Genomic DNA, 23652 nt, shown 5'->3' on the forward strand with positions numbered 1-23652 from the left:
TACTGCTTCCAGTTCAGGGTGCCTGGGAACCACCGTGTGCGCCTTGGGCCCAAGAGAAAAGCAACACGGCAGGTCCAGAAGCTGCTGTGTCAGAAGGCAAAGAACCAGAAATTCAGCTGGAAGCAGATGAAGCTTTGGAGAAAGTACCAGGGTTCCAAAAGCATCCTGGTGAGGCTTGTTTTGGTGGTTAGCCCTGTGCCCCCCTGAGCTTGTTGTTTCCAAGGAATCTTGGGTGGAAGCTTTGACAGTCTGGGGCTGGTAGGCCAGGCCCATCCAGCAATGCTTGGTACTGGCAGCAGGCCCATTTGAAGCTCAACAGAAACATGCTCATTGTACCCAAAGAGTCCCCTCCAGTATTGGTTCACTTGCCCACACCCAGACTTGAACTGCCAGCCTTTTGATTACCAGTTCACAACTCAGGCTGATCACCCACAGAAGAAGCCTGTCTTGGGTCTTAGAGCAGGCTGCCAGGTGTGTGTCAGCTGATCTCTTGGGGCAACTGAGAAGGAAAACAGATGGGAGTGAGGGTCACAGGTTGATGATGAGTGCTCAGGGGCAGGAGGAACCCTGAGTGGAAAATGCTGGACAGTGCCCACTGCCCCTTGAACAAGTCCAAGGAGCCAGTGGACACTGCCCAGTGAAGTTCTGCTGAGAGACAGGACTGAACTGGGGACATGAAAGTGGCCCCGCCATAGTCCACAGAGATTCCTCGGGGCAGAGCCTCCTTCCTGGTCAGGTAGATGGCTACCTTAGCTAGAGCTGGGAGCAGGTTGACCAGGCCTACTTAACACATATTGAGGATCTGGTCCTTAGGCCCACAGAGCAGCAGGTTTCCTTGTTAATAGAGGGAGCTATTCAATAAGTGTCAGGTGATTACGTGGAACAACAGAAAAACAAAATGGGGATGGGAGCAAAGGTCAGTGGTTCATAATGCGTGCACCAAAGGGGCACTGAGCAGAGCATACCAGACAGTGCCCACTGACCCCCAAACAAGTCCAAACAGCCAGTGAATATAGTCCAGTGAAATTCTGCCTGAGACATGATTGAACTGGGGATGGGAAAGTGGCAGTCTGCAGGGGTCCCCCTGCCAGAGCCTTCTTCCTGGTCAGGTAGATGGCTAGCTTAGGTAGGGCCAGGAAGAGGTTGAACAGGAGGTCCCAGGACTTGATGGTTCTGTGGATAGGGAGGGCATAAACTGAGAAAGATGCAGGGAGAAGTAGCGGAGCCAGCACCTCAGCAACAGGTTCTGGAGGTGGTGGTAAAGGGGCTGCAGCCTGGCGTACTTGAGGTGTGCGTCTGACACATACCTCACGGAAGGGCAAGTGTTGGGGGTGCCTGTGAATCGCGCAAAAATGAGTTGGAAGACACCTATTAAAATGAAGCAGAGGCAATACTAAATAAGTCATGCTTTACGACATGATCTTTATGTTCTAGAAGAAATAAAAGCGAAGAATCTTCTAGTACCGAATATGTAACACAGATAACAATATTACACCTTTAATGTAGCACTGTGGGGATATACAATACTGTTAAAATAGGTTAAGCAGACAGATGCCTTAATAAATTAAGAGAATGCCCTGATGAGTAGGGCTGTGCGAAGCTTCAATAGCCAATTTGATTCGGAAGAGATTCAGCCCGATTTGGCAGCCAAATCTCTGAAGCAGAAGACTCATTAAAAGCTCCAAATCGAATCGGAAGCCTTCAAATCAATTTGGGGAGTTTCAGAAGGCTTGCAGCAAACGGAAAATGAGAAGAGGGAGGGGGATGGGATGATCCTCCATATATGCAAAGTCGGGGAGGGGGGGCAGACTTCTGATATTGACATCTGTAGCTGGCCAGTGACTGTGATCTTTCTCCAAGTTCCCTACCATCAGCAAAGACTATCCCTGCTGCTTTCATCCTGCCCTGTCTTAACATACACAAGTGATAAGAGTTGCTTTCAACAATTTCAGGTGCACTTTCACAGAAACCCCTGCACCTATCTCTTTGAAAATAGGCAGGCTTCATGCCCTCAGATGCGGCTACCATCCCTGCTGTTTTCATCCAAACCAAAAAATGACAAAGTTCTAGGTATTTTAGTGATTCCCCATTATAGTCTATGCCTGAATCTCCGAATCGAATCGGGACAGTGATTTGAATCACTGAATCAAATCACTGTCCCTCCGAATTGGCTGAACCCAAATCAAATACTTGCTGCTTCGCACAGGCCTACTGCTGAGCCCACTAGTGGATGGCATACTCTGTTATGTCACATATGATAGTTTTGCAGGGGGTTTTAGTGAGTCAAAGGTGAAACTACTAATTCTTATGCTAGTACTTGCAAAAATAGGAATCATAGATTCATAGATGTTAGGGTCAGAAGGGACCTCAATAGATCATCGAGTCCGACCCCCTGCATAAGCAGGAAAGAGTGCTGGGTCTAGATGACCTCAGCTAGATGCTCATCTAACCTCCTCTTGAAGACCCCCAGGGTAGGGGAGAGCACCACCTCCCTTGGGAGCCCGTTCCAGACCCTGGCCACTCAAACTGTGAAGAAGTTCTTCCTAATGTCCAATCTAAATCTGCTCTCTGCTAGCTTGTGGCCATTATTTCTTGTAACCCCCGGAGGTGCCTTGGTGAATAAATCCTCACCAATTCCCTTCTGTGCCCCCGTGATGAACTTATAGGCGGCCACAAGGTCGCCTCTCAACCTTCTCTTGCGGAGGCTGAAAAGATCCAGTTTCTCTAGTCTCTCCTCGTAGGGCTTGGTCTGTAGGCCCTTAACCATACGAGTGGCCCTTCTCTGGACCCTCTCCAGGATATCCGCATCCCTCTTGAATTGCGGTGCCCAGAATTGCACGCAGTACTCCAACTGCGGTCTGACCAGCACCTGACAGAGGGGAAGTATCACCTCCTTGGACCTATTCGTCATGCATCTGCTGATGCATGATAAAGTGCCATTGGCTTTTTTGATGGCTTCGTCACACTGCCGACTCATGTTCATCTTGGAGTCCACTAGGACTCCAAGATCCCTTTCCACTTCCGTGCCACCCAGCAGGTCATTCCCTAGGCTGTAGGTGTGCTGGACATTTTTCCTCCCTAGGTGCAGCACTTTGCATTTCTCCTTGTTGAACTGCATTCTGTTGTTTTCTGCCCACTTGTCCAACCTGTCCAGATCTGCTTGCAGCTGTTCCCTGCCCTCCGGCGTGTCCACATCTCCCCATAGCTTTGTGTCATCTGCAAACTTGGACAGAGTACATTTCACTCCCTCGTCCAAGTCACTGATGAAGACATTAAAGAGTATCGGTCCAGGGACCGAACTCTGCGGGACCCCACTGCCCACACCCTTCCAGGTCGAAACCGACCCATCCACCATGACTCTCTGGGTGCGACCCTCCAGCCAATTCGCCACCCACCGGACTGTGTAGTCATCCAAGTCACAGCCTCTTAACTTGTTCACCAGTATGGGGTGGGATACCGTATCGAAGGCCTTCCTGAAGTCTAAGTATACGACATCCACCCCTCCTCCTGTGTCCAGGCATTTCATAACCTGGTCATAAAAAGAAACTAGATTGGTCAGGCACGATCTGCCTACCACGAACCCGTGCTGATTTCCCCTCAGCATAATTTGTCCTGCCGGGCTCTCGCAAATGTGAGCCTTGATAATTTTTTCAAAGACTTTACCAAGGATGGAGGTGAGACTGACTGGCCTATAGTTGCCCAGGTCCTCCTTCCTCCCCTTTTTGAAAATGGGGACCACATTGGCCCTTTTCCAGTCCTCCGGGACTTGGCCTGTGCGCCACAAGCTTTCAAATATTCCCGCCAGTGGCTCTGCAATCATGTCGGCCAGTGCCTTCAGCACCCTCGGATGGAGCTCATCCAGGCCTGCCGATTTAAAGGCATCCAGTTCTTCCAAGTGACTCTGCACCATCTCAGGGTCTACGCATGGAAGTCTGGCGCCTTGCTGCTGCCTCTCTACAACCCCAGTGAGAGACTTGTCATGCCCCTCACTTAGGAACACTGAGGCAAAGAACTTGTTGAGGAGTTCAGCTTTGTCCCCCCTGTCCATCACCAATTGCTTCTGCCCATTTAGCAGGGGTCCTATTCCTCCTTGGGCCTTCCTTTTACTCCCTATATATCTAAAAAACAATTTCTTGTTGTCTTTTACTTGGGTTGCCATCCTCAGCTCCATGGTAGCTTTGGCCCGTCTAACTGCCTCCCTACAAGCACAAGCAGAGGAGGTATATTCATCTTTAGTGATCTCTCCCTGTTTCCACTTTTTATGTGCTCCCCTTTTGTCCCTTAGGCTGCCCTGGATTTCTCTGGTCAGCCAGGGAAGCCTCCTGGCCCCTTTCCCTCTTTTGCGTCACTCGGGGATCGTCTTGCTTTGTGCCCGAAGGATCGTTTCCTTAAGGCACAGCCACCCTTCTTGGGCTTCCATTTCTTCAAATCTCCTACTCTGCAGTGCGTCCTTGACTAATAGCCTGAGTTCATTGAAATCAGCTTTCCTAAAGTCTAGCACTTTCACCCTACTAGTTACTTTACCCACTCGACGTCTTGTGGTGTATTCTATTATTAGGTGATCGCTGTCCCCCAGATGGCTACCGATCTGGAGGTCTGCTACCATGTCATCTCCCGTTGCCAATACCAGATCCAGTATGGCATTCCCCCTAGTGGGACCGTGTACCTCCTGTGTCAGGTGGAGGTCCTGTACACAGGTTAGAAACCTGCGTGAGCGGTAGGACTTTGCTGTCTGTGACTCCCAGCAGATGTCCGGGTAGTTTAGGTCCCCCATGACTACCACCTCCTTAGCTTTTATGGTCTCCGAGAGTTGCCTCATGAGCCCTGAATCTCTTTCTTCCCCTTGATGTGGGGGTCTGTAGCAGACCCCTACCACCAAATCCCTTTCTCCTTGCCCCCCATGTAGCCTAACCCACAATCCTTCTACTTCCTCATCCTTGGATTCTGTCTTGATGAGGGTTGATGTATATTGCTCACTGACATAGAGCGCAACCCCTCCCCCTTTCTTCTCCACCCTGTCCTTTTTGTACAATCTATAGCCCTCAATATGTACCGCCCAGTCATGGGATGAATCCCACCAGGTTTCCGTTAGCCCCACTAAGTCATAGGTGTTTAGTGCAAGCAGGAGCGCTAGTTCATCCTGCTTGTTTCCCATATCAAGTGGCCCTTCTCTGGACCCTCTCCAGGGAGCACCCTCATCTGGAGCACCAGCAACCCTAAATTAGATTGAAGTATCATGAATGGTACCTGCTATCACTTAGTTGTCAAAAGCAACTGGTTCTTTGGATCGATGCTGAAACTAAAACAAAGAAAGTTCTCTTTCCTCCAAACTCTCTCTTTTATGTGAAGGTTTTGGAAACGTTGAAACAAGGAGTGATACTTTTATATTATTCACTGGTCTGATATTAGGTTACATTCAGATTATATATGAAGGGCTTTTTTTGTTCACTTTTTTTGGTACCCGAGGTATAATGTTTGTCATCTCACCCACGTTATCCGAATAGAAGCATCTTTAGGGCTTGCTCAGATTACTTTATGTAGTGACACGCTAAAGGAATAAGTAGTTGCTAACGTGCAATTTAAAAAATAGGAGAAAGAAAAATAACCCTATATAGGGATGTCTATCAAGCTGAAGCAGATCTTAAATTTAGATTTGGTAACTTGACAGATTCTTAAGATGTAGCATGCATCCATACATATGAATTACTCATTTTTGGTTCTTTTTAATGTCTGTAAATATCTCTAAATTGGGACTTAAAGATGAAGTAATATGTACTACTTTGTTTCAGATAAACTGAATTCTATTATCACTTGTGCAAGTTAAGATAAAGATTGTTTTACAGACTGATCGTAATTTGGGTTTACATTCTGTGGATTTCTAAGAATTATGCTCAAAATGTTTCTGGTATTACATGCTTAAAATACTGTCAGGAACTGACAGCTCTCCAGATGACCAGTAGAGAACCCTATACACTTAATACTGCAGAAAACAATAATTAAGAACAGAGCTGACTGAGAACTAAACCAACAAGAGACGTCAGTTGGTTACACATACGAGATGATATTTAGCAGTTAGTACTATTTCTAGTTCTCAGTTAAGATGTACTGCTAATTTTGCAATTTGCATTTAGTTGTCTATTCTTGTTTTGCAGTATTCTTAAATCTTAGAGTCATCATCTGCATGTCCTTTTCAGAAATGACTTACTGGTGAATAAAAATTTATTTGGGAAGATTTTTTTTTGCCCAAGCCAGCGCTTACTGAACTGTGTACTAATAGCAGTCTTTTGTGGAGATGCTGCCTAGTCCCATACTCCTGGTCCCTCTTCCTTTTTATATAAGTGGTACTAAGAGCTTGTCATGGAGCTGTGTCCCCAGGGGTGGCTGTAATACCCCTTGCAGCTCTGTGACCATGCAAGCTCCACCCCAAGGGCGCCCTCTTGTCTCACCTGCCACGTCCTGTTGGTAAAATAAATTTGGAGGCTGCCCACAGGCCTTTGCTTGGACCCAGTCTGCTGAACCTGAATCAAGCTCACTGTTTTTTGGGCCTTTTGCCAGGCCTCTCTTTACTACCGTGCTGTGTGTGGCACCTCAGGCCTTGTGGAACAATTGCATGGCTCCAAACCTCACCTTTACCACACCCCAAGCCTCGCAGGCGTTATCCAAATACTAGCCAATTACCCATCAAGAATGATGGGGGGGGTGGAGGGGGGCAGGCAGGGGATGGAGCCAGCCTGCACTACCACTGCTGTGCCCCCCGCTGTCTAGCTTACTAACTTAGTGCGCCCCTCCCCCTGCTGCTCCACCCCGCAGCAGTGCCGCTGCCTCCCAGGCATGGTGGGGAGCTTACACCCTGTGCCACCACCGCTACATGTCTGGCCACATGCATCCCCCGCCTCCTGGCTGTCCTCAGGGCCCAGTGGCGGCAGCAGCAGGGCACTGCAGTTGTGCCCCCCCCCCCCCCTTCCAGCTTCTCTCCCCCTTGCGCCTTATGCCTGCCCACTTTGTCAGCTCCACCGTTCCCCTCGCTTCTTGTTTGGAAAGCCCTTGGAGCACTCCAAGTGGCTGTTTCAGACAACCAATCAGAGTGCAAATAAAGCATTACAGACAGACAAAGGCTTTTATAATATTAGAATTATTCCTATTGTTGGGGTGTTGGCCTACTCAGCCTCCACCCCTTTAATATAGCTAGGTCTTCTAGCCTGTGCTCCTTTGGGCACTAATGAGGCCTCATCCTCCCCTATTAGCCTCATCCTGGTCCACCAGTTCAAACAATAACAAACCTAAACCCCTGGGCTATAACATAAAGCTAACAATAAAGGCAGTACACTGCCCCTTTAAGAGAGCAAACTCCCACCTTTAGGATAGTGTACTGCCCTGGGTACCTTATGAGCTCCTAGAGTCTTACTGGATTTGGAGATAGCCAAGCAGGGAGTCAGATATGTTAGGCAGCAGTCTTGTTCAGGAAGTCTTTCTCCCTGCAGTTGCCAGAGAGTGAGCTCAACCAGCCCTGGCTTATATGTTCCCTGGGCTCTGAGTTCTTCTGGTCAGCTGACTGCCTGCAGGTGCTAATTACCTTGTTAGCCTGTTACTCAGGCAGCCTGCAGCTGCAGCTGTGGAGCTCTGGGCTCCTTTGTTAGGCTGCTTTTGCCTTTAAAGGTGCAGGCACAGCTTGGTGCCCTGCAACAGAGCTAAAAATATATTAAGTGCTAGAGCCATGTGAAGAATTGACTTTGGTCAAATCCACAAAACTGAAAAATGCATAGCATCTTTCTTGATCAAAATACTTCTTTTGAAATAAAACATTTTGGAGTTCTAAGTTTCTTTTTAACTTCAGGTAACTACTCAAATATTATGAAATGATGGCTCTACTTCCTCTGTTGGGTTCCCCTTCTCCATGATTCAATGAGCATCCTTGCCTCAGTAACAAAAGCTACACTCAGTGAGATATTTAACATCCACATACCCTTATTTTCGAATGCTGGAGATTTTTATTATACCTTGGTGAGTCTCCAAACAAAAGTGTGATTTAAACTTTCTGAAAAGAAAGTAATTATAATTATTTCAATTGCAAACATCAGCTTGTAATGAATAGAGCAATGTGCATAAAAAACCTCAAAGTATCTGCAGCTATAAACAAAGTTATTTTTACCCTTTAGTGTAAAACCTTTTTAGGGACTGGTTTTGCTTTCTAAGCACAAATGCAGTTCTGTGCACATTTTAAAATGTATTTTGAACATTTTGTATATTTGTATTTTGAACATTTTGTATATTTGTAATAAAATGTAAATCCACTGAGGTGCATTCATAGAATCATAGAAAGTTAGGGTTGGAAGGGAACTCAGGAGGTCATCTAGTCCAACCCCCTTCTCAAAGCAAGGACCATCCCTATCTAGATCATCCCAACCAAAGCTTTGTCTAGTGGGGTTTTGAAAACCTCCAAGAATGGAGCTTCTACCACCTGGTGGTGAAAAGTGCTGTACAGTTAGAGCGAGTCTTAATGTTGTCTAATATTTTCCTTGTTTCTTTTCCTTTCTTTTCCATATTTCAGTATGTTATGCATTTGCTATTCAAGGATTCTCCTGACATTCATTTCAAGGGCAATGGTGTCATCTCCATATACCTCTGGGAATTTGTCTTAAGTGGCTTAAAGAAAAAATGGAATTGTGAATTTAACATAGCTTTTTGTGTCTCCCTGCTTCATGCAAGCAAGTAGTTTTAAACAGTTTGAATCTCTTGAATTTAAAATAAAAGTTTGGTGAGTTTCACAACAACCTTATAAATAAAATGGGGAGTAACGGTCAGAAGAGCTAATATTTCCTTCTCTCTCTCTCTCTCCTTATAGTTGGTTACATGTAACTTGTGCAACAAAACAACAAGACATTATGGTGAAAGACGGGATGTTTTGGCAACAGTAGCTAGCTGTTCTGGTACTCTAAGGAATAAATCCGTCATGGAAACACCCGTCCTGAACAAACTACCTGCAAATATGACAACCTCAAGTTACAGTAACTCTGGGTCTAAAGGCAGGAGTCCAGCATCCATTTCCAAGTACATATTTCCATTTTACGTAAAAGGGCAACATACCTTTATGAATAGGGCACAGTCCTATCTCCCACTGACTTACTGTGATATCAGTTGTCATTTAATAATAATTAGTTTCAGGGTGGATAAAAATTTTAATTTTTTTAAAATTTAAATCAGATGTTTTTTGATTTAATGGTATTTAAAATTTTTTTTTGTTATAATACTTTAAAAAAAATAAACCTTTGTAAAGACAGTTTTAATTTAAGGTATGTTAAACCTCAAAGATATCATCATGGAATAGGTATTTATATATTATTTGAGGTAAGTATATACTGTTTGAGGCAATATGTTCATGTAACCTTTTTAGAAAAGTGTTATAAATATGTCACAACAGGCCATGGACTATATTAGGGGTCCAATCTTATGGGGGTCCCAGAGGCTCCTCTATGGATTAGTAAAGATTAGAGAAAAATCACTCTGTCCAATGGGGACTTAGTGCTTAGTCTAGAAGATCCCATTAAGCATCTCTGTGATGCTTAGTTTCAGTTCTCAAACTGACATACCTGATGACCTACCCATCAGCCCTATTGTCTCTATGCAAGTTTGTGTGCAGAGTCAAGCCATTACCACTCTCTAAAAGTGCAGAGTTTCAAGAAGTTAAATGAATAGAGAATTGTTGGGGGCAAGGAGGGAGGAGTCTGGTGACAAATGCAAGGAGGGAGGGGCAGTAGGAGCGTAAGAGAAACATTTTGAGCAGAATATTCCAGAAGTCTTGAGGGATAAGTTTCTGAGTATAGCCTCTCCATTGATTTGAGATCTAATAAGGGAATGGTATGCTAGAAGGGAAACCTATCATGGCAGCAGGCTTGTCAGGCCATAAAGGAGAGAAGAAATCAAAGATGAGAAGAAATCTAGAAGAAAGTGAAGAAAGCCCCAAGCTAATAACTTATGGCTGCAACGCTCATTTGATGTCCTCCTAATATAGCGTGGCAAACACGCAAAATATAAAAGATTAATCTACTGAATTGGAGATAGTTTACCTCCCAGTGACTTCACAAGTATCTGCTTGAATTCATAAATAAAATAACCAAATCATTCAGTTTTCTTATGTAGCTACAAAATTAATCTGAAAATATATCAAAATAAGTCACTGCTTTAAAATGTTTAATGTGTACCTTCAAAAAATGATACCTACATTATCTCTGAGTTATGAATAATATGTATTATGGTTATATAAAACAACGAGAATTCACTCTTTGTAGAAAAAAATGATTAAATCGAGGCTTCCTGACCAGTGATTTAATTGTTTAGTCGTAGGGGTCAAAAGGTTCTATTGTACAGAGCGAGTATGCATAGAAAAGAAACTTGAAGTCTATAGCTATAAGCATACATTCAAGTTATCTTTGTCCTTTAGCATCAAATGTTCTTTTAGGGATTGTTTTTTTCTAAGCACAGTTGCAGCTGTGTGCATAGCTCAGTGTTTGTATACACAGAGCACATCTATACATGGTATTAAGGCGATTGGATAAACTCTGGTACAGTTAGTGCCAGAGTTTATTGCTCCCAGGCGCACTGTTTGCACATGTACCCAGAACTGCAGCACTTTGAGCCAGGGCAGAGCAGCTCTGGCTGGCAGAGGGCCCTGGAGGTCAGCCTACCAGCCCAGGGCTTCTCTGCCCCAGTTCAGCATGCTGCAGAGGGGCTGGTTGGAGCATGAGGGTGCTTCAGTGCAGGACTTATACCCCTGCACCAAAGCACCCTCATGCTGCAACCAGCCCCGTCAGTATCTACACATGCGTTGTGACAGAGTTGAGTAGTTTACTCTGTCCTAATAATACCACGTGTAGACGATGACATTTTACTGCAGAGCTAATTAGTCTACTCTGCAGTAAATATCTCGTGTAGATGCATCCACAGACAGGCAATTATGCTTATACCTGCTCACTTTCTTGTTCAAATATAGTTTATATTTGCAATTAAAATTGTATTCATTGAACATTTTAAAAATCTGGCCATAAAATTACAGTGTTATTATTTATACCAGTCTCACTTTTTTACAAATCAATTGCTTTTTTCCTTTCCTTTTCAGAACATGTAAGTCTGGAAAGTCAACACCCATTTCTTCTCCCAGGACTCCCAGGAACACAAAATTTCACTTCTCTCATTTAAAATGGCTTCTTGACCAAGAAGAAAAAGAAGAGAGTCAGAAGGGGGGCTTGAAAAACTTCTTGTCTTCACTTTAAAATACTGAATGACTACAGTAATCTTGATAAAGGATACCAAAGCAATGGTTAAGATTAGCTCCATAAATGAACCAAATTAAATACTTCTTTACAACATACCCAGATACTATTTAATATCTTTCTTTGCCAAGTTTTTTATTTTTTGTAATGCAGGGGGAAATTTGAGTACATCACATAAAAATACAAAGATTGTTTCCAAATGGGTTGTACATCAGTGTGTATTGCTGGAATAATAAAATTAATATGCCATGTCTCAAAGAAGTTTGAACTTTAATGGCTCAGGAATTAAAAACAAATTATCTGTATGTATAGGGATTTTTTTTTCAAATAGGATCCTGTACCCTGCAAGCATTTAAACACAATGCTCATCCCTACTTATCCCCGCATCTTAACATGCCAGCCCTGGTAAAGCTGAAAACCCACCAAGCAGCTGCATTTGGTTTTCCCATGTGTTTTTCTCATGCTGGATGTTTTTACTTTTAGGTTTTTGGAGTCTGAACAGAGTTCAGAGGCTGCTTCTAATTGGGTCTTCACACAAGTTTTAGGAAGGCAGATCCTCTGTCTATACCGTTTTGTGAGAGCTGATATCCTTTGATCTAACTGTCCAGGCCCCTAATAATGCCTGTTCTTGCAGACTCTCTAGTGGTTTAAACATATGCTTTTCCCAGAGCTGTAACCTTACAGATGCTGTAATGTGCAGTGTACCTTTCCAAGAGCAGGTTATAGTTAAAATATACAATGCCCAGACTCTGCAAAGGTTTCCAAACAAATTACTCCACTTTAAGACAGCACAAGGAGGTCTTGAACTTTTCTTTAAAAGTGTCAATTCATTTTACCATTTTTAAATACTAAGCATAATGTCATCCTTAAAATTAACCATTCCCCCACTGTTGTGGTTCATAGGGTCAGTATAAAAAAAACAGTTACTAAAATACAGTTCTACAAGTATTAAATAATATTATTTATAAACAGAATGTTTTTACAACAATTTATTTTAAATATGAAAACATACAGAGAGGTGTTACTTAGAACATAAATTACACAAGTATTACGCATTCTGTGAGCAGAGCACAATAATGAAACACCTTTACATTTCAAACATCTTGTTTTCTTACTTGTCACCTTTTGTGACCTTTGTTACCTTTTAACAAATAAGTCGTTTTTGTTGCAAACAAATTACAAAGTGCCGTTATTGCATTTTTGCAAACCCCACAAAAAGTTCATGCTTACTAAGCATCTTTAATGTAGTAAAGATAAAACTGGAATTAGAGTTCTAAATAAGATGGAGAAGATCTACTTATTAATCAAGATAACTTAGCACACAGGGGATAGGGTCTCAGACAGAACTGGATATCAACTTTATGAAAAAATAACATACCTATTAAGATTTTAAGCTAATTTTCTAAAAGTGAGTCACTAAGAGCCAAATCTACTTGCTTAAATCACAGAAATAGTGTGAACATTTGCATGAATAAAATGTGTGGAACTGGTCCCAAATGTTTATACCCACAGAAAACCCTTCAGAAATCCTGCCACTGCATCCACTTCATAATCTATCTACAACAGTGCTGAATCTGTACTTACATTCTGTAAGGTACAAATTCACTCTGTGGCAAGGACTTTTCTACAGGCCTCATGCTGGTCCTTGGCACTCAGGTGAATTTCATGCTAAATGCATACATTTTGTAACCACTGGAGGACCCTTCTGGAATCACTAACCTTCATATGAGTTTTGCCACTGACTCATGGAAGCAAGGTCAGTTTGTTCCTAATCTACTGACTAGTTTTAGAAAAACAGGCGTGTACTGTAATCAAATCAAAATGAAGTTTCTCAGCTAGATACTTTGCTAAGTTACTTTATACAACATTTTAAAGTATATAGATTGTGTTGAGAGAATAATGAAGGGTATGTGGCACCATATGTGAAAACCTGAACAGTAGCTGAATGTAAAGCAAGCAAGTGAATGTTACTCTAAACTACAGGTTAACGTCCAACAAAGCTGACAAATTATTTTTAAAATACCTGAAGTGTTGTAACCAAGGATGTTACATTTGTTTGAAAAACCACAGAACAAGGAGAACTGACATATAGAATTGTACAACTATGAAATCTGAGCCTTGACCCAAGGCTTTATACCTGTGAGCAGGTCCCACTGGTTGCAGAAAAATGACTACTGAATAAGTAGTGATTATATGATGAAGGGCTGCAGGCTTAGCTCCATTTTTCTCCAAGAAGAAAGGCCAAATAATGAATATACTGTCTACATTGTTCCATGGAAAAATCTACCTTTGCATAGGGGTATAACATTTTCAAGCTCAAAAAGTATCTTGGTTTGGTATTTTAGTTGTGGAGTGAGGGAAGTTTGGTATTTCAGTGAGAGCAGACCACATTACCAAATAAAAAACACAACAAATCTGTACCCAGAGTGGTTACAAAACTACCTCTGCATTGTGGATATGAATAATCTACAGAGAAAACTGTATTTCTGTTAAGGCAGACGTTTGTTTCATTTACTGTTTTCTAGTCAATTATTTTCTGCCATTTAGTCTCCAAACTTGTTTTCAGGTTCTGAGCTTCCCACACTTACTCTTGAGATGTTACAGGAACGTATGCTAAGGTTTGGTAGCTAAGAATTTAAGGATATCAATATAATGGCTGTTGCTGTGTCTTAATGGATCATCTCCTTTGGTGCATTTATTGTCACAGCACTAAAACTTCTAATTTAGTTGATACTGTAAAATTATATGAAATCCAGCTCATCATTCCTTGATTGGCATGGGGTTCTTGTAGTGACAAACCAGGGACATTTATCTCCCCTAAATTTCAACTTATTAATAGCTACTTTAAAAACCAAGGGTTTCATGAGGTAAAGATTTTGGTACTAAAATACAGAAAATGTTATCCAGAAAAAGCAGCATGCATAGTTCTCAAACTTCCCACTTAACTTTTCTTTGAGATTAGTGTATTTTTTTATGAGGAAAAGATTTTTCCTAATTTTTTTTGCATTTAACCACTCATTTATCTATAGAGATGCAACAGGATTACAATACAAACAATTTGGAAGAACAAAACAGACATAGTGAAGTTAGTGTCTACTCTGTTCTTGAGCTGCCAAAAGCTGATTTTACCCTGATTTTAACACATTAAGGTCATACTTTTTTCTGTAAAAGGCAGGAAGAGAAAGTACAAGTGTTTACATTCTCTCTACAACAAAATGTTTTGCAAATCCTGGTTCCGGATTCTACATGGATCTTCAAGATAAACCTGGAAATCACACAGAGCCTGCATGAATCAAATGGGGGCTCTGCATGGTTATAATGATCTTTCTGCTTTGGAATATGTGTTTTGTTGAGACTATTGTTTTGTTCTGTGCTTTTCTGGTTTGTTCATGAGATAACTGCTTTGAGTCATGTATATGCCTAAACACACATTTATACAGCTATAGTTTAATGGATTAGAACACATTTAAACATGAAGCTCAATCTAGGTCTAACTTTCCAGTCGTACTTTAACATTATCTTTAAAAATAACCACAGATTTGTCTTTGTACATGCCTATTTCTGCTAAAGAAAACCTACTTTGTTTCCTTGGAGCTAATTATGCCCCAGCTCCCAACCTCTGATTTTGCTATGGAGTCATAAACCTGAACTGCCATCAACCTGATGAGCTCAGGTTAACTAGCATCAATAGTTTCATTTCCTAATCCGATTTTTGAGTGGAGTCTGCCAGATACTTTTGTGTGTTATCCCATTGCAAGTCTCAGGGGGAAATGTGTGTAAATGAACGTTTATCCTCTTGGCTTTAGTTCCTGTGGGTTCCTACTTCATGAATATACACCCAAAAGAGTATAAGAGTGCTCTACGGCCAGGCATGGTTGAAAGGCCATAGATAGTCCCAGAGACTATCCTGAAGAGTCTGGATTCTCTTTACAAATACTCTGTTTCTTTTTTACCTTGAGAAGTACAGAGAAATATACTTGGGTGGGGGACTAAGCTCTCTCTGTGAGCTGTCAAAACCATACTTGAGAGAAAGGATGCTGTGGGAAACCTTTTTGGTTTCACCCTTAACTATGATTCATTTGTGGCACTTTGTGTGAGGGAGGATAATCAGACACAGGGCTTGTGTCTAAATATGCATATTTTGAAAAAGTAATATTTTATCTCCTGTTCACAATGAAAAAGTATTCCAGGGCCTGTCCCTAATAGCATTAATGGCAAAAAGGTCCTATTGACTTCAACAGAACCAGGGTTTCACACCAGGATTACAAAGAAACTTTCAGTCTATTTTTACTTCCAAAACAATTATGTTTAAAAGGGTATCAGAGAAAGTGTTAATTTGTTGTAAACTTTATTTCTGTTTTCATTTTGCTGATGTACAATATTTTAATTTGCAAAACTAGGCATGATAAGTATGAAGAATGGTGAGTATTTGTTAAGATTGGTATGAAAGTTTACAGTGAAATGGAACTAAGGAAAACAATTAACAGAAAATTCTTAATACATCCTCTGCAAACCTTTGAGCCGGGTTTTTACGGGTATTTATAAAAACACAGACATTTAGGGTGGGATTCAAAAGTGCCTAACTTGCACTGATTTCAAAAGGAGTGAGGGCTCAACAATTCTGAAAGTCTCAGTAGACATCCATCTGTATATTTAGACTCTTAAACACCCTTAAAAGCTGGCCCTTTACGTGTATACAAGAAAAATGGTAAACAATTATATTTCCCCAAGTTTATCTACCCATATACAAATGCTGTATTTGTATCATACTGGAGTTAAAAAAAAACAAATATTCAGCAACATTTTACTATATACAATAACCTAAGAATTTTCCCTCTTTCTGTGAGAAAAGCAACATCAATTTAGATGATGTTCGCTAGGGACTTGGAGGGATGGGGGCTTTGGCTCTTACTGGCCTTTCTGGATGGATGTCTCCATGGGAGAGAATGATTTGGCCCAAATTCTACATTTACTACAGCATTCTACCTATAGTATTGCGCTGCATGTGTAAAATGGTACTTAAGCACATTCAAATCTTAATCATGGGCATTCAGCAGTAGATCTGGTCCTATACAACTAACTCACACTATAATTAAAGCTGTGGAATTGCTTCACATTTTTGGGATCAGCTTTTTAATGGAGATGGATGTGCCAGAAATGGGTTGCTGTACAAGCCAGTGGTCCCTCAATTTTGAAACTGTGAAGTTTTAAGAGAAAGAAAAGTTACTACGGTAGTATAAATTGAAAAACAAGTCACTTAAAGACATACTGGATTTAACATGATTAATATTTTCCATTTTCAAAATTGATTAATAACTTACTTTTGTTTTACTTTGGGAACAGGTCCATTAATAATAGCCAGTAAGATCACTTTCAACTTAAAAATAAATTGCAGTAACCTACTATCAACATAAAATTGTGATTTTCCATAGTGTGATTTCTACTGCCTCACTAGTCATTGAAATGTAGCAATTTAAATGTATACTTTGATTATATGTTGAAACTACATGGAGTAGAGAGGGTACATAAGAAAAATCATAAAGCAGAAACCAATCAGTTTCTTAAAGGGCACCTGATCAAAGTCTGTATAAAAGATATGTATATTTAAGGTAATTACCTATTTTTAACATAATAATACACAGATGCCACCTTTTAGAAATGTAACTATATGCTCACTTACCAATAAAATAGTAAACAAATCAATATTAAACAATTCTTATAAATTATCTGGAATATTTATACCACCACTCTCCAACAACAATATACAAAAATAATACTACAGGAATATCAACCAGTATGACCTACCCCTCATTCCACAGAAAAGTAGAGGCAATGGAAAGAGATGTTCTAATTATCAATCATCACTGTAGATATCTCCTGCAAATGGTAGGTGTACATGGCTGCCTGTAACATTTGGGAGTCGGGACAGGTCAGGAAGATTCTGGATGCGTGACCTGAGTTCTTTTCGGACCTGGGATACTCTGGCTAGCTTGCGTTTGTATTCCTGAAATACAAAATGATTCATCATGAGGTTCTTTTCCAGACACTGCTGCTATAGGCTAGGATTTCAAAATATCACCCACATTATTCAATTAGTATTGTATAAAAAATAATTTCTTAAATACCTGAGACAACCAAATGTAATTTTATAGGGATGGACAAATAAATTATGCCAAGATGAAAGGTAGGGGGGTCTAACCACATCAGCTGCTCCACGCTAAATAACTGTGTCCACTCCTACCCCACAGTAAGTGGATGCTAAATTACAATAACATTGCCCTGTTTTATTCAGGAGTAAGCATGTTGGCTTCCACTTAGTGTGGGACAGGAATAGACACATTAAACAATTACTGTGGAGAAACTGATGTGTGGTGTCATTCCCCACCAACCAGTTTTTAAGCCATCTTAATGTTTTCATCTGTCCATATCCTTAGAGAAATAAATATTTTGCAAAAGGTTTATGGCTAACAAAAACATCTGATTTCCAGAAACCAATCACAACACTTCTCAAGAGATTTACTTATATGTTACTACTAATTTTTTGCTTTTACTGTGATAAGAAAAACTAAATGAAGAGGCAGATGTCTATATTAGTTTGTACAATGGTACAAATGTCTGATAGCATGCAATTATTCTGAGATACTATACTAAAGCTACTTGAAACTGTTTCTGCTCTTACTTGTGTCTTATAAATCTACTGATTTCAGTGAGGTTACTTATGATTTATACCAGAGAGAGATCTGAAGCAAGTCCAGTGCCTCCAACTCAACACACTGAAAATTCTGAGGTAGGCTAGCCATCTTTGAGTCAATGTACTGATCACAGGATGCATAAAACTAATGCCACAACTTTTATTGATATCAGTGTGGCAGGATTTTACCCTATGTGTACACGTGATTGGGACCTTAATTTGGGGGCTTTCAAACTGCTTTGGAAAAGTTAATTCAGCCTTAAAAGACCTGCAACAACATGTCACACACTACTATGTCAATATAAAAATTGTCAGCTTCACTGAAGCACAGTAAAGCAATATGACTTGCCCAGAGTGCCACAAAGAATTAAAGCAGAAGCAGAAACTGGCTCACCACAGTGATATAAACACTGAAAGCTTATCGCATTTCACAAGCCAAGGATTGCTGCAGGATACTCCTGGTTTCTTTTGATTTTGGCATCAATTTTTACAGCATGTAGATACCATATTTAATATGTTCAGTATTGCAAACTGTAAGCAAATGTCTACATTAAAACAGACTGTTCATAAATGTTTTCAGCACATGTAATTTGTCAATTTCTTTAGAAATTACATCCTGTTTCCATATTATTGAAAGAATGACTTGTGTAACATTTTTATTATTATCACATTACAAGAATGCTTAGGCGCTTGACTTTTACTTTTGCCCAGGGAAAGGCTAAGATGGACATGTGCCCCCCACCACCCAGTGTGTCGGGAATGGGGTGGGTGTGTAGGGAAGGGGGATAATGACACATGAAGGGGGGGGGCACAGATGACACATGGAGGGGTGGGGGAGCACATGCCCCCCCAAGATTTCTGCATCCATAGCAGGGCACGGAGCTACAGCCAGGCTGGACCAGCTCCGGGCAGGCGCTGCCTCCACAGCCCAGCAGATGAGACCTGGAACAGGAGGGAGCGCCATGCTGCCTTGGCTGCCAAGCTGAAGTGCTCCCTGCCCACCCAGCAGCAGCAGCAGGGCACAACTCTGCGCTGCCACTACACCTCACCTTGGCAGCCATGTCAGTGTGGTGCTCCTGCACACACTAGGTCCCACCAGCTGGGCTATGGAGGCAGCTTCTGCTCAGAGCTGGTCCAATCTGGCTACAGCCCTGTGCCCCTCTGTGGGTGCAGAAATCTTGGGGGGCATGTGCCCCCCCATATCACCTTGGGCCCTCTGCCCTTCTCCGCTGCATCACCTGTGCACTCCAGCTGCATTGCCTGGGCCCCCTCCCCTCATTCCCATAGACTTGCCTGGAGGGAGTTGCAGGAACTACTCTCCACCAGTGCTTGGCTGGCACATGTATGTGCATATGCACACACATCTGGTGCCTCCTGCCTCCGATAGCCCTCCCTACTCCCCCCAGCCCCAAGCAGCCCCTTCCAGGCTGGAGCTCTGCCAGCATGCAAAGGGAAACATGCGGTTTCCTAAGCTTTTCACCATTAAGAGAGAAAATCTGCATTTTTCCTCAGTGAATGGAAAACTCAGATCCCTGGCCTCAGTCATTGTGCCTAAGAAATATTACAAAATTTTCCTCAGGTTTGGGCTGACAGTCCTCTTCCTGGGTGGGGCCGGGGCCCTTGGGCCCCCAAGTACTTGGTGCCTATGCAAGGATGAATGTTTAAATAGGAATTGTATCATCCATTTTTACAAGCACAAAATTTCAACCAAGTATCTTATTACCACATTGCTCCATATATTTTGGAGAAATTTTCCTGGAAATATCAACAAAATACTTCATTTATAGTCAAGGTTTAAAGGCTGAAATTGCAATTACCAACACCAGGTTAATGTCCGTCCTGGACTACAACCATGGATGTGGGGGTAGGGTAGGAGGTCATGGGCCTCGGTTTTGGCTGTTAAATTACAACACCTCCTGATATTTATAGAATTTACATCCCCAGCATCAATGTAATCTTGTTAATATAATAATATGAGTGACTAAAGATAACATACAGTCAAGCAGAACTGCCAAATTTGTATTAATAAATACTGGCTCTTAGTCCCAACCAACAAACCCTCCACCATCTCTGTAATAACTGATCCATAGATCTCACCCATTCAAAATGAAATATCAAGCTCATATAACTGGAGAGGACCAGAAAACAAATACAGATCTTATTATCATCAAGGCAGATATGATTATTAAAACCATAAAATTCAGGTGTCCTGTGCTATTTAATCAGAGTCCTATGACATAGTAACACAGTAGAAATAATAAATAATCCATAGTTCAGCTTCAAATATTTGCTGTCTGTAGAATTCTATTGAGTTGTGTGTCACTCGTTGAAAGGAAAACAAAAATTTTTAAGTTAAATTTGCACTGATCCTCTTCTCTGGTGCAAGCACCTTTGAGAAGTGACTCTGGAGAGGGAAAAGTTAATCCTGATTGAGGCCTTTAGACCTCCCTGCAAAACAAACCAAAAACTGTTTAATATTGTGCTCCTGTAGTATCCAAAGATTATAGTGATACTGACTTTGAATAAACAGAGAGCTGGTTCTTTGCCATAACAATCTTTCAATTTAAAAATCTTAATAACCTTATGCTTTCCTTTCTGTTCCTTTCTAATACAGCATGCATGAATAGTCTCCTAAAGAATCTTTTGGCAAGGGATTTTATATGTAAAGGATAAACTAAGAATACATGATTCAGAAGGATAAACAATTTTGGAATGGGGTTAGCATTTTGATGCAGCAGGGTCACCACTTTCAGAACACAGATAGCTACAGGTGAAATACTAGTGACCAGATTTCAAATAGCTGACATCCTGCTAAAAGGCATGAGACATACCTCAGTCATGAAATGAAATGCCTACTACAGCACAGAAGGCATACAAAAAACTAGAACTCTTGGTTCCAAAATGATACCTTTTATTAGAACAACTGGGAAATTGCTAATTTTTATTAGACCAAGCAGCCCAGCCCTGCTTTACCCCCAGCCATTTCCCTGCCTTCCTGCCCCTGCACTGCTCCAGCATCACGTGGACCCGGGCTGCATCATCGAACTGGGGAACGCGGACCACACCAGTACCCCCAGGACAGGAGTGGGAGGGGTGTGTGTTTAGGCAGGGACAGAGTGGGTGTGTGTGTACATGTATAGGCAGGGGCAAAGGGTACACGTGTGTGTGCAGGCAGCAACAGAGTGTGTGTGTGTGTGTGTTCATAGGGTAAGTCCCACATGCACACCTCACCATACACATGCACCCACACCCCACCTTGCACTGCCATACACACAGCCCAGCCACCCTCCCCCGACCCACATCCCCCACAAATCCCATACCTACCCACACCCCACATATCCACACATGCTTCTTCACCCCACACCTATCCACCCCGAGACACACCCATGCCCTTCCCCACACCCCATATACCCACACACCCACAACCCACCACAAACCTATACCCACCCCCCAGAACATACAAGAGTAAGACTTCATTTTAAGCCATTGTGCAATCACTTCCATGTACAGTACACAAACCTGTGTAAATCAAGACAAAAATATTTTTTTAAATCAAATTAATGAATGTTATAGATGTTTTCTTTTAGAATATAATTTGGTATTTTTCTGGTTCTGAGATGGGAAAACTCGTTGCTGAAAGGAGTACTTCCAGGGGCAGGGGGAAGGACTTCTGGTGGCAAAGGTCAGGGGTTAGGGGGTGGGACTTCCAGACACAAGATGGTGACCAGGGGGCAGGGCACCTGTCAAGGGGCAGGGCTACCCATGTGGCCCTAGACAGCTTTCCCAAACGCGGTAAATGGCCCTCCGCCCAAAATAATTGCCCACCCCTGGATTAGAATATAGTCATATACCGCATACAATCAAAGGTCCCTCTAAGATAAACCATTACTGGAAAGGACTTTACATGTCTTGATACTTATAAAGAATTTTGCCCTTTCAGACCATATGCCCAACTGCTGTATTGAGTTACATTACTCTTTTTAGTTTGCTCTTTTGTATCCAAGATGAAATGATCTTTAGACAATCATTTTGAGTATTTCCAGTAATCAATAGAGATGGGCTTATCCGATTGCCCTAACAAAAAACTCGTTTTCGTAGTCAAAAACACTTTTTGAACACTTCAGTTACTGTGCTAGCTTAAAAAGAAGAGAATATTTTTTATGGAAGTAATGGTAATACTATACTCCTTTCCCATCCAGACCATTTTCACATGACAAATATTTGCCAGCAAAAAGGGCCAACAACTTTGTAATTAGGTACTACACTTATCCTCAACAAATAGGTAAGCAAAGGACTGAACTATGTTCAAGTAAAGTCTTAAATATATGCCTCCCATCTAAGTAGGAACATCCCTTGATACTGAGCTTCTATAATTAGCTCATGGAATATGCCACATCTAATGAAACTTGGAACTTAAGGTTACTGACAGACATAGACATGAAACACTTCAATTCCTCATTCATTTTAGCCGCTTCTGATTTAAAGCATATTGATACCATACAAACTGGGGGTGTCAAATATGCAGCCTGGATCTGGCCCACAAAGCTCCATAGTCCAGCTCTCCATCCTGCCGTACAGCACCACAGCTAAGTGGCTAGTAAGTAGTCGTCTGAAAACAGCCAAGTAGCAACAGCAGAACCTTATGGATATTTGAACCCCCAGGCCTCTATTCAGTTTTCCTGCTACTTCAGAGTTGGCCAGTTTCATGTGCATTCCCAGTGGGAACAAGGAATTGAGTCCTACTGTCTCCTCTCCTTCCAATCTCTTGTGTACTAGCTCTGCTCCCTTGAAGAATCATCACATACTTGGCTATGCTTTCCATATTCTTCCAGCACATCTGCCTGCTGGAAGGTCTAAGCTCTGTGCCCCTAGAATGTGAAAGGAATCTCCATTCTCTGTCCATCCAGAAGCTATATGCCAGAAGCAGCAGTTAAGGGATACTAAGAAAGGTGGCCTCCCCCGGGACCACATTCAGGCATGAGACACACAAGCATCATTTCAGGCAGACACACGACAAGCAAATAGTCTTGAAGCTCCTAAGATATGTGCTGAGCTGGCCCTGTTGTGCCAGAAGCAAGTCACCAACTCAAAAGGACCTGATCTATCACCAACCACCTTGGTATAAGAATATCCACAACTGAATCAGATGTCCAGGAAATGTGTTGTGACATCCAGAAGGTGCTGGTACCAAGCTTCTATTGCCTCACCCATTTCAGGTCACAGCTGGATTTGTCTGGATGGCTTTCCAAACTGCACTGAAACTACTGATGGCAACTACATTGCCAACCATTCAGTGCCTGGTGCACTGCTGCTTTGAGTACATCAACTGTAAGGGGTTGTACTGCATCATAGACACTGCTTGAACAAGTTCCATAAAACTGGAGTCTTCAGGAACTCTAACCTGGTGCCTCTGATGATGCCAGGAGTGTTTGTTCATGGCTTTCCCAGCACAGAGCTGGAGGACTGACTACCCTCTACCCCTGCTACTCTTATGCTTAGCTTATCCACTTCTCCCATGGGTTAGGAAGCTAAGTACCAGACATTTGGAAGTCAGGAAAGAGCCTTTCAATAACTGCCTGAACACCTGACAGAAGACATTGGAATGTGCCTTTGAGCACCTCAAGACACAGTGGAGTGGTCCACAGGGGTGCTTGGACGATAACCAGTGGTACCTGGATGATCATTTTGACTTAC

The 23652-nt window shown here is 42.0% G+C and overlaps 2 protein-coding genes across 4 annotated transcripts in view; one reads left to right on the forward strand and one right to left on the reverse strand.

Annotated features, from left to right (window-relative positions):
* The window catches only part of C5H18orf21 (chromosome 5 C18orf21 homolog), a 12049-nt gene extending 521 nt beyond the window's left edge, over positions 1 to 11528 (forward strand). Inside the window, exons 3-5 of one of the 2 annotated variants that reach the window (XM_006275573.4) lie at positions 1 to 168; positions 8843 to 9048; positions 11114 to 11528. The exon at positions 1 to 168 is cut by the window's left edge and continues 35 nt beyond it. In XM_006275573.4, coding sequence (XP_006275635.1) covers positions 1 to 168; positions 8843 to 9048; positions 11114 to 11267 — 528 coding nt within the window. In that variant the 3' untranslated portion in view covers positions 11268 to 11528. The remainder of the gene's footprint in view (positions 169 to 8842; positions 9049 to 11113) is intronic. The other variant, XM_019479158.2, reaches the window with a different exon arrangement.
* A 713-nt stretch (positions 11529 to 12241) lies between these two features.
* RPRD1A (regulation of nuclear pre-mRNA domain containing 1A) overlaps positions 12242 to 23652 on the reverse strand; it is a 65703-nt gene continuing 54292 nt past the window's right edge. Inside the window, exons 7-8 of one of the 2 annotated variants that reach the window (XM_006275571.4) lie at positions 17073 to 17271; positions 12242 to 16464 (exon numbers count right to left, since the gene is read on the reverse strand). In XM_006275571.4, coding sequence (XP_006275633.1) covers positions 17122 to 17271 — 150 coding nt within the window. In that variant the 3' untranslated portion in view covers positions 12242 to 16464; positions 17073 to 17121. Of the gene's footprint in view, positions 17272 to 23652 lie in introns of both variants that reach the window. The other variant, XM_019479155.2, reaches the window with a different exon arrangement.

Source organism: Alligator mississippiensis, chromosome 5 (assembly GCF_030867095.1).
Source record: "Alligator mississippiensis isolate rAllMis1 chromosome 5, rAllMis1, whole genome shotgun sequence".
Lineage (NCBI taxonomy): Eukaryota > Metazoa > Chordata > Crocodylia > Alligatoridae > Alligator > Alligator mississippiensis.